The sequence below is a fragment of the Leptosomus discolor genome, chromosome 2 (assembly GCF_034619465.1).
Source record: "Leptosomus discolor isolate bLepDis1 chromosome 2, bLepDis1.hap2, whole genome shotgun sequence".
Classification (NCBI taxonomy): Eukaryota; Metazoa; Chordata; class Aves; order Leptosomiformes; family Leptosomidae; genus Leptosomus; species Leptosomus discolor.
In genome coordinates this window covers 40,459,625-40,476,365 of record NC_141392.1, presented here as the reverse complement: position 1 = coordinate 40,476,365, position 16,741 = coordinate 40,459,625, and the positions used below count along the sequence as shown (strand labels likewise).

At 34.9% G+C, this 16,741-nt stretch overlaps 1 protein-coding gene across 5 annotated transcripts in view; it reads right to left on the bottom strand.

Moving 5' to 3' along the window:
- The window catches only part of CEP170 (centrosomal protein 170), a 74,700-nt gene that overhangs the window by 33,866 nt on the left and 24,093 nt on the right, over positions 1-16,741 (bottom strand). For all 5 annotated transcript variants that reach the window (XM_086460944.1, XM_009961812.2, XM_009961813.2 and 2 more), the window contains one exon: positions 3,107-3,256. In XM_086460944.1, coding sequence (XP_086317070.1) covers positions 3,107-3,256 — 150 coding nt within the window. The remainder of the gene's footprint in view (positions 1-3,106; positions 3,257-16,741) is intronic.

Sequence of the window (16,741 nt, the reverse complement as noted above, 5' to 3'; positions counted from 1 at the left end):
TTAGTATAATTAGAAAGGACAAAAGGAAAGGAAATACAGCTTCTAAAACACACAGCAGGTTCTTCACTTCTGAGAAGTAATATAGCAAATATTTACATGAATGAAGTTATTCAGTATTCAAAATGTCAGCAGTATTATTTATTTTATTTTCAGTGGGAAAGACATGAAATGCACATTCCAAACAGGAAAAGGAACATTGTAGTCAATGGCACTGATGACCCTGAAGATGCAGAACCAGGTTTCTAAGTGTGCTGCAGTCTTAAAATTAAAAACAAAACAAACCCCAAAACACCGCCAAAACACAAATCAAACAAAAACAGGTATGACTTTAGGAAGTACATCAAAGACAATGTTGATAAGCCATGTACATTATTTTAAAACTGTGGTTAGCATAGATAACTTGCCACTGAAAATTAAACGGAAGCTGGATGGATAAATCACACTCTAAATGTCTGCAGTATTTTTATTAATCAAGCTGAAACAGTAAGAATAACAACAACAACAACAACAATATTCTCTTTGTTCTCTATCTTATTTTTGTTCTTAAATCACACTTACCTTGGTTGGCAAGTGGCAGCTTATAATATAGAAAATAAAAACATTTAAATACTTTAAATAGATGGATTTAGTACTTTTACCACCTATCTGTAATCATCAAAAAGGCCAAAACCAGTGCATGCAGGCTCAATCCAACTGCGTGAGACATTTACTCTGCATTTTATTTAATCTCACGACATATACTACTCCAAAGTACCAAAGCTTGTCGTATCAAAGGAATAGCTGAGAACTTCTTTATAAGAAAAGCAGTTTTTAGGTCCTTTCCAAGCATGTTACTCCCGGTACTTCACAAACCCCGTAAAGTTATGTAAGTTCAACCCCAAAATTGTTTTTATAAAATCGTCATAATTTTCCAAGCCACCTTTTCCATCTTCCTGAACTGAAATATCTTAAATTTTTATTCTCTGATTTTTCTATGTCAATCATGTTCTGAATTTGCCTCATTCTGCTAAATCATCCATAGGTACAACTGTGATGGGCAGCTGGAACAAGGTCCACCCTCAGTCTGAGTGTATGCAAGCCTGGAACACTGAGCTACCCTAAGGCTACCTTACTGTTTAGCCAAGACCTTCAATACGGTTTACTAACTTGTGATCTGCAGCTCAGTAATGCAGTAAGTCTTCCAAAAACTACAAGTAAAGAAGTTTGTATATGAGAACGTTACCCACATACTTTACAAGTCAAAAACATTTTCCTCTCCCTTTCTCAATGATAAAACAAACTTGAGTATAAATTTTGGTAATAAGACTTTAAATAGTACAATATTCTCTCAATAGTTATCCTCATGATTTGTTTTCCCATTATGATACTACAAAACATATCTCTATTTTTCTGAATTAGCTTCTCTTTTACTTCTACATATGTATCAACCAACTTTTATTTCTAACTGCCTCTGGTAAACTTTTTTATATCTTCATCTGTTCTCAACTCTTCTTACACTAATTCTTGCTATATCCACATTCCTTATGTCAGTTTTGCTCCTTTACCTACCAAACAATTTTCATTTTTTCCCCTACCATGTCTTGTAATAATCTTGTGAATTAAGACTATGCCAAATAATCCATTCCTTTCCCAATACACAAAGACCTTTTTATTCAGTAAAGCATCCACAGTAATATAAAGGTATCATTCTTGTAATTTCAACCTAAATCAAAGCAAGTTTTCGTATGCCATTGCCAGAAGGATTCTTACACTTGCCCTATGATTGCAGAAGTTTCAGTATTCTAAAATCAGACCCTGTTATCTGCAAAATATGACACCCAGAAAGCTCAATTACGTTCATAAAATGAATCATATATTCTGCTTATGAAATTACAGAAACAGAAAATACCAATACTTTCAATAATCCTGAAAACTAATACGGCACAAAAGAGCTGAATGCTGCAAAAGGCATGAAAAAAAGAAGAGAGAGAAAGACTGTGGTTACCAGATTCATGCAGAGAAGCAAGGTGAAAGGCAAAGTTTGTCAAACTCTTCCACATGATATGCCCATACTGTATATGGCAATAATTTACTTGAAGCAGTAACCTTCGAGACACTATTCAAAGATACTAATCTAGATACAGTCACGTACTTATTGCATCAAGACTGCACAGTAGCTAAAATACAACCATGATAAAGCACACCTTCTGTAGGATAAACAGATTCCTAGATACTAAAGACAACGCATTTGCATGGCAGGCACACGAAGTCATAGTTTAAGCTCTTGATATATTCCAGAAAATTTGCTTATTTATAAGGTTTGCTGATTTACATGATCATACTTCAGGAATAGTTTGCCATGGCAAACAGAAGTAAGTGTGGTGTGCCTTGTTACTGTTACCAGATTAATTCTGCTCCACTGTAAGCCTCTTCTGTTCCCAACACATTTCAAGTTATATCCATCCCAAAGATATCAGAATGTCTCCCAAGAGTTCAATATGAAATATGGTTAACATCCAGCTTGTGTGTAAAGAACAGGCATTTTCCTTTGCCTAATTTTTCACAAACTGATTAAATTGTACTGCTTCTGCAGCAACAAATGTAAGTGACTTCTCACGAATGGCATCTCACTTGAGAACTCCAACTGTCAATGTAAAAACATGAAGTCCTCTGGCTTTGGAAAAATATCTGAAATATATTATCCACCACTTTCTTCCTAGCTGACTTTGTATCAGACGTTAAATACATACACTTTATTTATGAATTTTAATATAGTTACTTGCTTTGGGCTATAACATAATCAGCTTTTCCTCAGTTCTGCTGCATAACTTACAAGAAGTGTATACTGTGCAAATATATGTTGCAAATGTGGCAAGGAAGCTCCTGCTACATTTCCAATACACTGGTGTCAGTGTACACAGAAAGGTAGCAAAGTCTAAAACACCTTCAAAATATAACGTGCCTGTCTCTGACAGAGAAGTTTTTATAATGCAATGAAGGCCTAAGAGAAATAAAATACTTATAGATCTTAGCTAAAGTTTTCTTTGCTGTTTAACACTCACTGGTCAGTTATTAGTGCTCTCTCTTATTGGAAGAAAAAAGAAGACCATCAAAAATTAAATTCTACCTCTGTGTCAAGAAATCCAGTTGTACTCAGTGGTCTTTTTTCTTCCAGCACTACTGTAGCAGAATTTATAGCCCAATCTTTTACTAAATCTTTCTGGTTCTCGTTGATAACAGGCCTATTATAATCCTGGCTGTCATCCACTCCAAATACCTGAAAATGAAACAAACCATTACATACATTAACCCAATACCATCCTGATACAATGTTCAATGTTAATGGATGGATGGTGGCATGCTGGATAGTGAGTTTAAACAGGTTTTGCTTATTATGCTTATCTATTATCTTGGTGAAATCCACAAACTAAGTACAAGATATATCTACAGCAAAGACCAGAAGTCTATGTCAATACTGTGAAAATTCAAGGAACTGCTAATTGGAATGGTCAGATATGAAAAAATGACACTTTGATGAACAAAACAAAAGGTAAAGGAAAAATCATTACAAAAACCATTTTATAGCCCATTTCCCAATTAAGGAAAAAAACAGTAACTGGAACCACCAGATTTTCAGATTTTTGCTAATATCTTGTGAAAACAAGAAATACAAATGCTCACATCTGCTAATATGCTTATTGAATTATTTCTCTAATACAAACAAAATTTCAGTTTTTCATTTGCTAGGGACTTAGCAGATATTATAAGCCCACCATGTCTCACAAACCATCTCATCTCATTCAAGAAGTGACTTGCCGTAGTTATTCTACTACATTGTTTCCTACTGATGCTTATATTAATCCCTTCCACTTGTGACAGAACAATTTTCCCATGACATTTTAAAACCATTGCTCAGAGAAAAATACTAGAAAAATGTTATTACCAAGGCAATTTAGTGATAAGGACTTAAGCAGGAGAGCCAGCATATTGTCTGTCAAATTTCTCATGAGTCACAGATACTAAGGAATATGAATTGCTTTCAGAATTGATGTATACTTCAAAGACATTTTAGACCATATTTTATATGTTTAGACCATATAATTTATAACATTTATAAATGTCTACCTAAGAAATAAATTTTCTACTTCACTACTAAGGACTTGGACATTTTAAAAAAAGCTACAGAATAAAAATGGACCCCCCCCCCCCATTAAAAGTGGCTGCTGAAAAGAAATTAATAACATCAAAAAATGTTTTGTCTTGAAGACAAAGAAAAGGAAAGAAGGAATTTACTTTCACAGATGTTATGCTCCTGTAACAAATACTACTAGTGCAAAACAGAAAAAGATATACAGAATTATTTTTTCCCCAAAACTGTTTTGTAGTTTAGTTTTGCACAGCAAAGCTAGAGGACTGCTTAATTACAATTCTGAACAAGGCTAGTGGATTTAAAAAGGATTCACCACTAGATGGCCACAAACCATAATGCTTTTTAGTGTCTGAGAAGCAGATGAAAAAAACCCCCAAACCAGTAAGGCACTCTGTCATTCAATTCCTGCTATGCTCTGCTAAACGTTCAGAAAAATGTTGCTGGAGCATGTACTCATTTATAACTGAGAAAGCTTTTTCAAATGCATTGGATTTGTATTTTGTTCTCACATGAAAAGCTTGCTTTCTGCAATTCTAAAATTCAGACAACGGTCCTCAATTTTCAATTAATACATAAATCATGTCTATATACACTTACGCACTAGTTGCTTAAAAGTTCTTCAGAAATATTTCTTTTCTTAAAAGTGTGATATAACTTAAGTTTTCTCTTTAATGATATACTTTTGATTTGTACCATTGTAGCAATTTTTGAAGATACAAATCAGTTATCATCCACTGCCTCCTTTCTTTGAATATATCACTATCCTGCAGCTACTTTTTTCCTTGTTCCATTGATTAGAGAGTTTTACATGTTCTTTTAAATGAAAGTAAATTCTGATTTTATCGCATAAGCGCCTGAAGGAAAATAAAAATTCTACACTTCCATAACTAATCAAGACTACAGGAGTAAATTGCTGTCTGTAAACTGCTTCATATTATCTGGTGGTACATTCATTTACCATGTCAAATTTCTTTACTTGTATCACAAACTTCAGCACCTAAGGCTTCTTTCCTTCAGTCTTACCTTTTCTACTACTGAAGTCCTATTTAAGCAGATTTTGTTATTCTTTTTCTATTACTGAAATGACTGCAAAACCAAATTTTAATATTGTCTTTATTTTTTCCTGTGAAAGGTCATATGGTTAGACACAAGACCCAAATAATAGATTTATCTCCTAATACTACTCCAAATGCTCCCTCTGTACATATAGTAGGGATACCATAGGCCAGAAAAGTTGAGCAAAATATTTGGGGACACTATTATTACAAGTAAAAGGAAAGCATCTTCTTCAATAAATGTGCATTTTTGCACTACACATGCATCTAGGAGCACTGCTATGTGCATGCAGCTGCCCTAAGTTCCATTGCTACACAACTATAAAGCTCCTCTTCTCAGCAGGAAAGAGGAGATTCACACAAGCCTCATTTAGCTAAAAGACTAAATTTCAGAACTGATATATAAAACCCCTTTCAAATCAATGCCACTAATACACAAAATACAGTCTTTAAACATGAAAACTATGCAAAAGATAACACATTTCGTATTTACTATTTGACAAAATTTAGAACATCACTTACACACCTGTCACACATCTGCAAAAAATTAATACTATCAGAATTTCATCATTAACCGATCCACTGACACTGTTTGCCAAATAATGAGGATACACCCTTCAACAGAAACTGACATGGAATAACCTGAAGATTTCTGCTAAAAATCATCTCTTTACCATTTAGAAAAATGCAATTTGTACTTTATGGGTTGCTATGATAAGGTACGCGTGTAAACAGTGGGCTGTTGCGATTGAAGCCTGAACGGATAGAGACGAAGACTGAAGGACATTCTTCAAGGCTTCCAATTCTTCAGATGTTTCCGTTCTTTAAATATCTTCATGATTTCAAACTCATTTAAGGGAAGTCTAGGAAATAACCAAACCAAAAAAACCCTGAGGAAATGCTGATGACACCCAATTGTGGCATCTCTTATCTATATACACAAAAAGACTGAAGTTTCTTTCTGTGAAGCTTGTATTTGTCAGAAAGTAGCAGCTACAGCTTTAAACCGAAGCAACTACCATACATATTTTGATTAACTGTGTTTTGGGGAAGAGTAAGACGAAGCCAGATTCCGTGATACAGGTTTGGACACACAAGCCATTTGAAAAATGAGAACAATGTCTTTTTTAGGTTTATTTTTCATAAAGGAGGTAAAGGGATGCTGTGCATTCATTTAAGACTTCAAGAACTTGCCTAACTATCTTAAATCACACATACCCAGCACACAGCTGTCCATGAAAAAAATAAAAAAAAAGAAGCTTCCTAAACCTTTTACACTTTTTTATATCACTGTAAACAATAAGGACCTTCAAAAAATTATGTTCTTGCATTTTTGGAGAGTCTGGGGGATGGGGAACAATACGTTTATTTTTTAACTGAGGTAGCTGTATATACCGTGAAGAAAACAACTTCTAGAAATATTTTTAACACACTGCCCCCCTCCAAAAAAACCAAACCCAAACCCCCCAGATATTAATGCTGTTTCTTAAACAGATGTCATTTAAAAATGAAACCACCAGAGAAGGTATTTCCAAGCTAACAGCTTCCTATAAGTAATCACTCTGGAAAGTTTTCTGCCCTGCTGTGCCATATTATTGTTGATTTTTATGAAATTCTATTTTAGCAGAAAGACTACACTATTTCATCCTGAATGCTTCAAGTTTCAAAGTCAGAAAACAAAAAACAGGATTATAATTTTCACAGAATCCCTGAAGTCTGACTCATGGGGAAAAATCTAGGTACTGTGCCAATCTGCACCATTACATGGGGTTCCTGCAGGGTCTCTGCCACATGGCTGTAAGGGTGAAACTGTCAGAAACATTGTATAAACTGTGGTGGTGTTGTTTAAAAATAACTACTGTCTCGTTATGAAGCATGAAACAATTTCCACTGTGAATCAGGACATTTTGAATGGCAAGGGAACGATGACAGCAATATTGCTTGACATAGAAAGTCAAGCCCCATTTATGAAACATAGTCAACATAATTTTGTTTAACCTGCAATCTAGTTGACCTCTTAAGCAAATGGATTAACAGGTAATAATCGGACTGCATCTAGTTTTGGTCCCCACAACACATGACAGACACTGTCTAACTGGAGGAAGCTCAGCAGGAGCCACCAAGACGGTCAAGGCTGGAGCACCTCCCCTGCGGGGAGAGTCTGAGGAAGCTGGGCTCAAACAGTTTGGAGAAGGGAAGGCTTTGGGGGTGCTGAACAGCAGCACCACAGTAACTATGGGGAGCATACCAAGACGACAGCCAGCCTCTTCACAGTGATGGATGGCAGGAGGATAAGGGATAACACGCACAAGTTGAAACAACAGAGGTTCAGATAGGATATAAAGAAAAGCTTTTTCACTCTGAGGACAACCAAACAAGGTTGCCTAGTCTCTGGTCCTTGTAGGATGTGAAGACTCAAATGGATAAAGTCCTAGGCAACCTGTCCAACCTCAATGCTGACCCTGATTTGAGCAGGGAGTTCAACTAGAGACCTCCTAAGGTCCTTTACAGCTTATGTGATTCTATGATCCTTAATAACAGTGACCCCAGGTAACAACTTGGAATCTCAGGTCAGCCTTCTAGCTCAAAGAGTCAGTCCTGAGAAAGCCCAAAGGGAAATCCAATAATTTCTCAATTGCGAAACTGCTAACACTATGGCTGACATGCAATGATGTCTTCTAAAAGGAAAAAAAGCAGGGGAAAAGGGAGTTCCTGACACACATTTTTTAATTTCAAAGCAACAAAAGGTAAGCTCTCCAAAGATCCCCCTGTGACACCCTGTTTACATTCTGTGGTTCCAGTAAAACAAAGGGACAAAATAGCAGGCTAAAAATATAGCAGGTCCCAAAGCACCATGCTGTTTCTTGCTGGAATGCAAACTCAGCCTGAAAAGTCCAGAGACAAAGTACAAAATAACTGATGGGAAAACAATTTCACCTTGACATATATAATAATAAAATCCATCACTTTATCACAGCAACATTTTTTCCAATATTGTAATATTGTAGAATATAACTACATCTATGTAAACTAGTAATTTTTAATATTCTTTATCCCATAACAAACAAGAATTAACAAAATCTATATATCACAATACAAGCAAGATGCAATCACTGCAAGAAGTACTGGCATATTTTTGGAGACAGCATGAGTTACAGGACCAAGTCTGAGCACGTGCCTTGTCCTCTTCTGCAAGGGCTAATTTTCTAGAAAGCAGAGTAATCTGTTTTGGCAGGACATACGCATTTCCATGTGAAAACAGCTCATGACTCAGAACACACCTGCTTGTCACCATAGCTGAAACACAGCTTTAACACAAGCTAGCTTTAGCGATCAGGAATTGATCTTGTTCCTTCTCCTTTCCCCCCCTCCCCTGTCCCGTAACAGATGAATTAATACCTTTTGTACCACAGATGAACTATACTAGAGGTCAGTATAATGACTTTAAGATTGTCAAATGCAATGATTCTTTAAAACCACAGAAGCCGTTTTTCTTTATTGACACATACAAGACCTTCTAGAAATTAAAATAAAAATTGTTTAGAAAAATTAAGGGCAACAGTAACCATTTCTCTGAATCAAAATGAAGAAAATGGGTTAGCTAAAAAAAAACAAACAACCAAACCACACAACAAAAGACCACTAAAACCCTACTTGATGTTTTCCTTATGTGCTTTTTATAAACTTTAAAGTCCTTGAGTAAGAAAAAAAAACTTTTTTCAGTTGTATCTCATCTACATGCCTTTCAGAGTTCCTAACGTTGCGACTTTATACTTTTATTTAATTCCAGGACATTAATTTTAAACTATTTCAGGGTTTACGAAGATCCCACTGCAGTTCTACAATACTATAATCGGTCAGCACTCAATGTCCACTGAGCTAGGTCCTCATCCAAATCATTACTGAAGATAATGACGTAAATGGAAAAAAAGGACTTATCTGAGACTCCTAATTGATATGCTCACTCATTTTATAGCAAATTATGTATATTAGCAGGGATTCTATTGTTCTGCATACATACTTACTACATAAAGCATTAGAAAGTATTTCTAAGAGCACTAACGCAAACTAGGAGCATAAATTTTACTTGAAATACGAATTTGAAGAATTCTATCTAGTTCTAAAATGCTGAGTTTCTGAAGTTTCCCCAGTAGTCTTACTGCTGCAGTCTTAACACAAAGGATATGCAGTAATTACTAATATTAGTAAGATTAACAGAAAGCAAAAAAATAAATAATAAGGATTCTAGTTGCAATTCAGAGAGCTACAACTAGGAACCTAACCATTAATGATGGCATTGGTAAACTAAAATAATTTGAAAAATTCTCCTTCTATTCTTTCAGGTCCTAACAACATTTACAGTCACAACCTGGAGATGTATTTTAAAAGGATGATGATTTAAATGCTATTAATTTCAGTGCAGGCAATCTGTATACAAGGAGCAGAACAAAATCCAAAGGCAAAAAGCGTGTAAAAGGGAATTCAAAGATGAAGAGTTAAAAAAGCAAACTAAGTCAAAGCAGAGCACAGGTAAGGGACAAGGGTCTGTACTGTACAGTGCATTAAAGACAGGAATATGGCAAAATAAAACAAGGAGCAAGTGATTAAATTTGAAATGATGTGTTTGCCATTGTAAAGTGATGGGAATGTAAATTATAATAGCAATTACATTTCATAATTTTTTAGAGGAAAAGGAAGGTGAGTATATTTGATTGTTGGGGAAGTCAAATAAAAGTAGAGCTCAGAAACTGAGCTTTGAACTGATACAGTCAGACCAGGAAAAAAGGGGGCGGGGGTGGCAGCGAAAAAAGAGAAGACACACGAATTTGGAAACACGAGCAGGATTTGGACACAGTTTGGATGTACTAAACAAGAAGAAGAAAGTGTAAATAAGCCACCCTCAGAGGATGCTTGATTGACGAGAAGAGATGATTCCAGAGAGCAAGGAAATGGAAGAGACTTCAGTTCCATATTGCAGATCATCTTGGCAATGCTGCACTTCTGTTCAGACTGAGCTCCTCAATTATTCCAAAGAAGGCAGTCCAGACATCCATAACATATAGTAAGTCAGCTGTTAAAGGTTAGTTACTGATCAGATAGAAAACACAAAAGGAAAACATTTTCTTCCCACCTTTGAGAAAGCGTCATGAGCCATAGCACAATACCTAAGGTCACTTTATATTTAGCTACTGCATGAACCATGTTTAACCAAGTTGCTTCTGAAAAGTCTGATTTTAATAGTTTTTTTTCTTGGCAGTTATCCTAGCCATCCCAAGCGAACAGACTGTGTTCTGTGAAGAACATATCTCACGAATAGCCATAGATATTCACAGAAGCTGTTTCTGTCATCTAAACTATATATTGAAGATACAGAATCAGATGCAAGATGCTCTGGTATTAAAAAAGCTACATAAGCAAACAAAAAGGATCAATGTGCCAAGCCTATTAACTTCCTCTTACCAGATGCCTGTTAATATTTACATGCACACACATTTGGTACCTGTTTACTACAGTGAAGAATTAATTTTCTTTAGAATTACAAATTCAAAAGGAAACAGTAAGTTTAGAGACTGTAAGACACTTCCCCTTGGAAGAAAAAAAGAATACAAACATCCTCTGAACTCTTGACGGAATTTCTAAGCTCAGGTGACTTGATAGGCTTCAACTGTTCTACTGCTTTTTCAGCACTGTATTCATAAAATACAGTCATTCTGCAACCAAGACACTCTGTGGGGATAAAAGGCATTCTTTCTAGAAGAAATTGCTGAAGCACTGGTAAAAGCACCAGAGGGTGTGAAAAGACAGAAGACCTGAAAGTCATTTTCTGAAATATCTGTTGTGATTCCTTAGGCAGTCATTGAAACACGCTGAGAATTTTTTCTCCTAACTTACTCTCTGCCCATTGATTCTTTTCAGATAGTTTGTCATTTATGACACTGAAAAATTTGCCAAGAAAAGTTCCATAACATGTATGTTAACTTCATAACAGGATGAGTTATAACACATGTATGTTAAGTGTTGTAATGAAAAAAACCCCCAAAACCATTTCCCCCTCCCTCCTCCACTTGCACTGTAAATACAAGTTTTTTGGATGAACATAGTTTTAGTAAAAGAATATACATTTTCTAATAAACCTTGCAGATCTTAAACCAATGTTTTGCTCTGGTATATGGCTCCATGTTTTAAAATCAATCTCTGCTGTGTACTGCACACTATCTACAACTGATGGAAAACATCTGAATCAGTTTTATGCTTCCCAAAGAACTAGACTGATATATACAAATGTAACAATGTAATAAAATACCGACTAATGATTTTGTCACTCTTACTTTCAAAATATTTAGCATAACATTAACCTTAAACTTGTCAATACACAATTCTTCATTTAGCAGTTATTTTATGCTTAATACAATGTTTCATGCTATCTGCACAACCACTGATAAAAATTTAAGGTTTGCAACAGAGAAGACAAGATCTGGTAAACAAGATTTATGATCACTTAAAGCAACAACAACAAAACATCATTCAGAAGTACACAGTCCTCGAAGAACACATTAACTAGTGGAGATTCCATTTTATTATAATTGCCTTTCCGAACATATTCCCATTCATACACATACTTGGGGGGAAAAACAGAAAAGCAAAAAAAAGTCAAAAGAAACTGAAGTATAAATATAAGCATGAGCAGAACTATGTAGAACATGAAAATGGAAAACCTGCTGTCTATATGAACACCAACATAGCTCTCTCTCCAAAACTACTAGTTATTCAAAATTTTTAAAGAGGAAAAATGAATCTCTCTCAAGATTGTGTCAACAGAATAATATTTTATGTACATTCTTAACATAGTATATAATCAAGAAAAATTAAAGATGATAGCATGCACTTTAAAAACAAAGTCATTACTATTTCAGCCTGTCTATTAGAACAACATTACTATTATAGCATGTTCTATCAGAACAGCATCCTTTCTCAATTTAAAATAAATTTGAACATGATCTAAAACATGAACTTTGCAATGAAAACAAAATCATTAAATGGTCACAATAATTCTTTTTGAAGATGGCAGAAGGATGGACTGAGATTTGCTTTTGGAATTTTTTTCAAGTTATACTTCTGGTTGGGAATCAGTACATCGAATTTGAGATCTAAAACTACTTTGCTGATAAAAAACTAAATTAATTATCAGGAAATTTAAATGAATATAACACAATTGAAGAAAACAAATTTGGGACAAGAAAACTTTATCTAAGCCAAATGTTTCCATTTGCTGCTATAACATTTTAAATACCCTGGTTAGCTAGGAGAATTGACATATACATATAAGCCTGTATTCTGTTCCTTCCCTTCCCACACATGCAGAGAAGAGTTTAACTCTGCTATAGTAAGCTCTACGAAGTATTTCCACTCAGAAATACCATGAAATTAAACTAATCAAAGAAGAAAAACAACAAAAAAAGCTACACAAAACAAACAAAAAAGGACCCCCCCCAAGAAAACCCCTGAAGAGCTTGCAAAAAACTCCTTGAGTTGCTTTTTATTTATTGCAATAGCCTCAAAGTATTTAATATTCCAAACACATCCAGAATTATTTGCATGTCCATTTATTAAAATTTATTACTGGTGGTATATCGCTTTATTTAAAAAAGGATAGCCATTAGTCTGATAATTTGTGGTCTTTTTATATCCACAAAAAGGAAGATAAACTGCAGAAACACAATTTTGAATTCTTCTACTGACAAACTTATCTTTTCTGTGGCCTAGGAAGATTTTTTTTTTTAACCTGATATGACAGCTGAGAACAACTTTCTCCTAACAGAGCAAATCTGATTTATTTTAAAAATGTAAACCAGAAAATTTACAACTGAGCAAAACAGAGAGCAATTACTAAGTGTTAACAGAAGAAAGCACTGAACCTGTTTAAAGGGCAGAACAGCTGGATGTAAAGGAAAACCAAATCCTACAACTGTGTCCCATTTACTTGTGCACTTCATGTGTTAAAAGTAGCACTGAAAACATGTTCTAAACCAAATAAAGATCCTGAATTTGTTTTATGTTGTACTTAGCCATTAGCTGCACAATAAGACTATTATTCTGGTAGAAAGAGTTGTGGCTTTCTGAAGCTATTTGAGTAGAGAATATTGTATGCCTGGTATGTTCAAGGTGGTCTTTGTAGTATCTAAGAGCAGCTTTTCTTCTCTACACATTGATGAAATTGCTCTCAATGGTAATTTTAAAGAGCTCTACAGGAATAAAAAGAGAGCCAGAGTCTATTATTCAATCATAACTTGAAAGAATCTTTCAAGTTATTAATGTATTTATTTTCCAAAACCATTTGCCTACTAACCAATTCATACTTCTCTACGAATCTAAGTGACATTTGAACAACTGGATACAGAAATATTGTCGGCTAAGGAAAGGACTTTAAGGAAGCAAGGTTTATTGCTATTTTTCAAGTGTTCTTTATTTATAAAGAACATTATGACACAACCATACATTTCTACTGTAGAGACAAGTGAAAAGAACATATAAGCTTGTGAGGAGCAGCCACCAATCTTGCTTATAACTTCTATTTTGTAAATTAAAGGTGACAGAGGACCATATGGAAACCTGTGATGGAATAAAAATGCAAGTAAACCAGCAACAGAAGAAAGAAATGTACAACACATTTCCATACAAGCAATACTGGCAGTATTCACTCAGTCTCTATATATCAAGAAACCAATAGAAACAGTAATAACGTCAAGTTACTAAAAAATAAAATGAGTCAGAGGAGCTAGAATATGCATTTTGGAGAAAATGTCAGTAATAGAAGATGAGAGTTGGTGTGCACAGGTTTGTGTTACTTGTGAAAAGCACAGCTGGATCCTACATGAGCACAGGAATACTGTTGAGATAGCTTTCTCACCAGTTGACGGGCTAAGGAGAGGAGGCAGTTACAGTGGGTAACAGCCGAAGACTGCAATAGTTTCCAAATTATAACCACTATGGTTATTCCCACTCTACAATGGGAACTCTGATAGATCTTTCCATTCAGAAATATCATAAAATGAAATTTGCTTTAGCAAAACCAAACAAAAACCCTCCTAAGCCTTACCCATTTTCCTTCTAGGATAGTTTCATGTTTGGATATTTGTCCTGGATGTGTACATGTATATGTACTATATTTTTAAAACAGAAACAGCTATGAAATCTTGTTATGGTGACTACTTCTCTGTCTAATAACAAAGTCTGATATGTCTCCTAACCGCTACAAAATTTGCTGTTGTTTTTTATTTCTTCTTATTTATTTTTAAAAACTTGTTTTAGTTATTCTCCATGATGTTTGTTTTGTTCTAGGAGACATGACACACCAATTCTAAACATAAGTAACCTGTTCAAAGCTGGCCACAAGACAGCGATATTTACTTCCTCCGACAATATCTTTAAGATTTATGAATAAAATCCAAATAACAGCACAGAAGAAAATTATTAGTATTCCTGAAACACTACGTAATTACACCAGTTCCTATCATGCCTGATCTAAGTATAGAAGAATCAATCCAAAAGATTAACTGACATACAAGTGAAACAGGAACAATCTTTGCAGGACTCCAGGAATATACAGGTCTTGCAGATTCTTTTTTATGGTTACAACTGAAAACTATCTGCTTCCTATTTTTATGATGTACTTTATTTTTTTTGCCCTAAAATAAAATCTATTTTTTTTATAATCTTGCAGATTTGCAATCAATTTAATAAATTTCTCTTTTCCTACTCAGTTCAGTCTCTGTGGGTATTTACATAAATTGACTTTATTCCACTGTCCTTGCCTGTCAGATCCCAATATCTTGCCTGATTCTAATTTCACTGGATCAGCAAATTATCTAGCTGTTGAAAATTGTGTAAGACACAAGCCTCAATGTCTCTGGAATCTTTCATTTTAGGTAAGTGACAGACATTCACTCCGAGACAGTCGTCATTGCAGACAAATGATTACACCTTTCTCTTAGGGAAAAGTACCTCACTAAAAAGCTTTTCTCTGTTACTTAAAATGTCTTTCTATTTCCTTCTGCTTATTTTTGTATCCTTCTCACACTGTCTTTCGAAAAGCCAGGCTTTAAAATGGCCAAGAAAAAAAGAAAATGTTATTTGTTATTCTACTCCTTTTCTGCTGTAGAAACAACACTTTTTTTCTTAAGAACCTGAAAGAGTAGCAGAGGAAGAAATGGATCCTTAGTAATGTAAATGATATCAAGATGTTGATTAAACATTGTAGCATCCTTTTCAGATTTTAAAAATAATTTCACATAAGAATCTATTTTCCTTGAGTCTATTTCCTAGAACCTTCAGTGAAAGGAAACAATATCGGTCAACATTAAGGTCTTCCCCCCTTTAAAAAAAGTTATATAGACAGATGTACTTTGCCATTTTTCTGAGAATTTTGAATTTGATTTCCTGAATGCCTCTCTCGTATTCTAAATTCAAAGAAGCATTATTAATCATGCCTTGATTTTTGACAAGTTAATGCCACTCTTGCATTTGTGGTTTGCTCTTGTCTTCCTTTCCAGAGAAAAGAGTAAACTCTCTTACTCCTACAGGAGTAAGGCTAAGTCTAAGGTTTCCTAAGTGAGAGAGTCACACTGAAAGTAATCTTTGGATATTTTGGTTATTCTCACCCCTTCTTCCAGTAAAAGGGAAAAAATACCCAAACCCAGAAGTATTTTATTCCATAGAAAATTCTTCAGGTAAACCAGATGTAGATCTTAGCACCACTCTAATGTGAATTCTTACTGACAAGTCCGCATTCACGCAAATGTTTTAGAAAGTTATCCTTGCTATTTGTAGCACATTTTCACCCCAATCCTAGGAAATGCAATTCTCAATTTCAGTTAAGCTCTTGACCCAACGGACACCCGTTTTTAAATGAGACTCAACTGAGCAGGCATCGTAACTGCTCAGAAAAAGGACTGGCTTGCCACATAAGAGAGGTTATACTAGAATTATTGATAAAATCTCTACCGATAATTCTCTAAAATCCTCAATAAAGCAGCAAAGCAGTCAACAGACTAACAAAAGTCCTTGTCTTATTCCTCACTTATCCACCTTCAGCAAAGTAACAGACTCCACAGCATTAGCAATTTAAAATAGGAGGGAAGCAAAGCTGGGCTCAGCTGGAGAAAGAAATTCTGGCTTCCATTTGGTTTTGAGTTTCTACACCGGCTGTTTTTCTGCATTTCATAAGAATATCATACTTCTTTCATACTACTAAATCAAATAAGAATTGTGCAGCAGGACTCTTTGAACTGGGTGTAAAATATACTGTTCATAATACTTCAGTACAGATACTAAGTGAAAAGATAGAGAAGACTTCACAGAAGAAATATCTTTGCTTCACTTCCTAGTAAATCTTTAATTTCAGGTGGTGACACTTTTTAGGTTAGCAGCCAGTGGTATTTATGATATCCAAAAGCTTTTTATAGAGTACTAAGACCGTTAACCAATACTTTACTACCATCTCTAATGCTTATGTACATCTCCTGTTCCTGAACCTCTCCTGTAACTGGAGAGGTTTTTC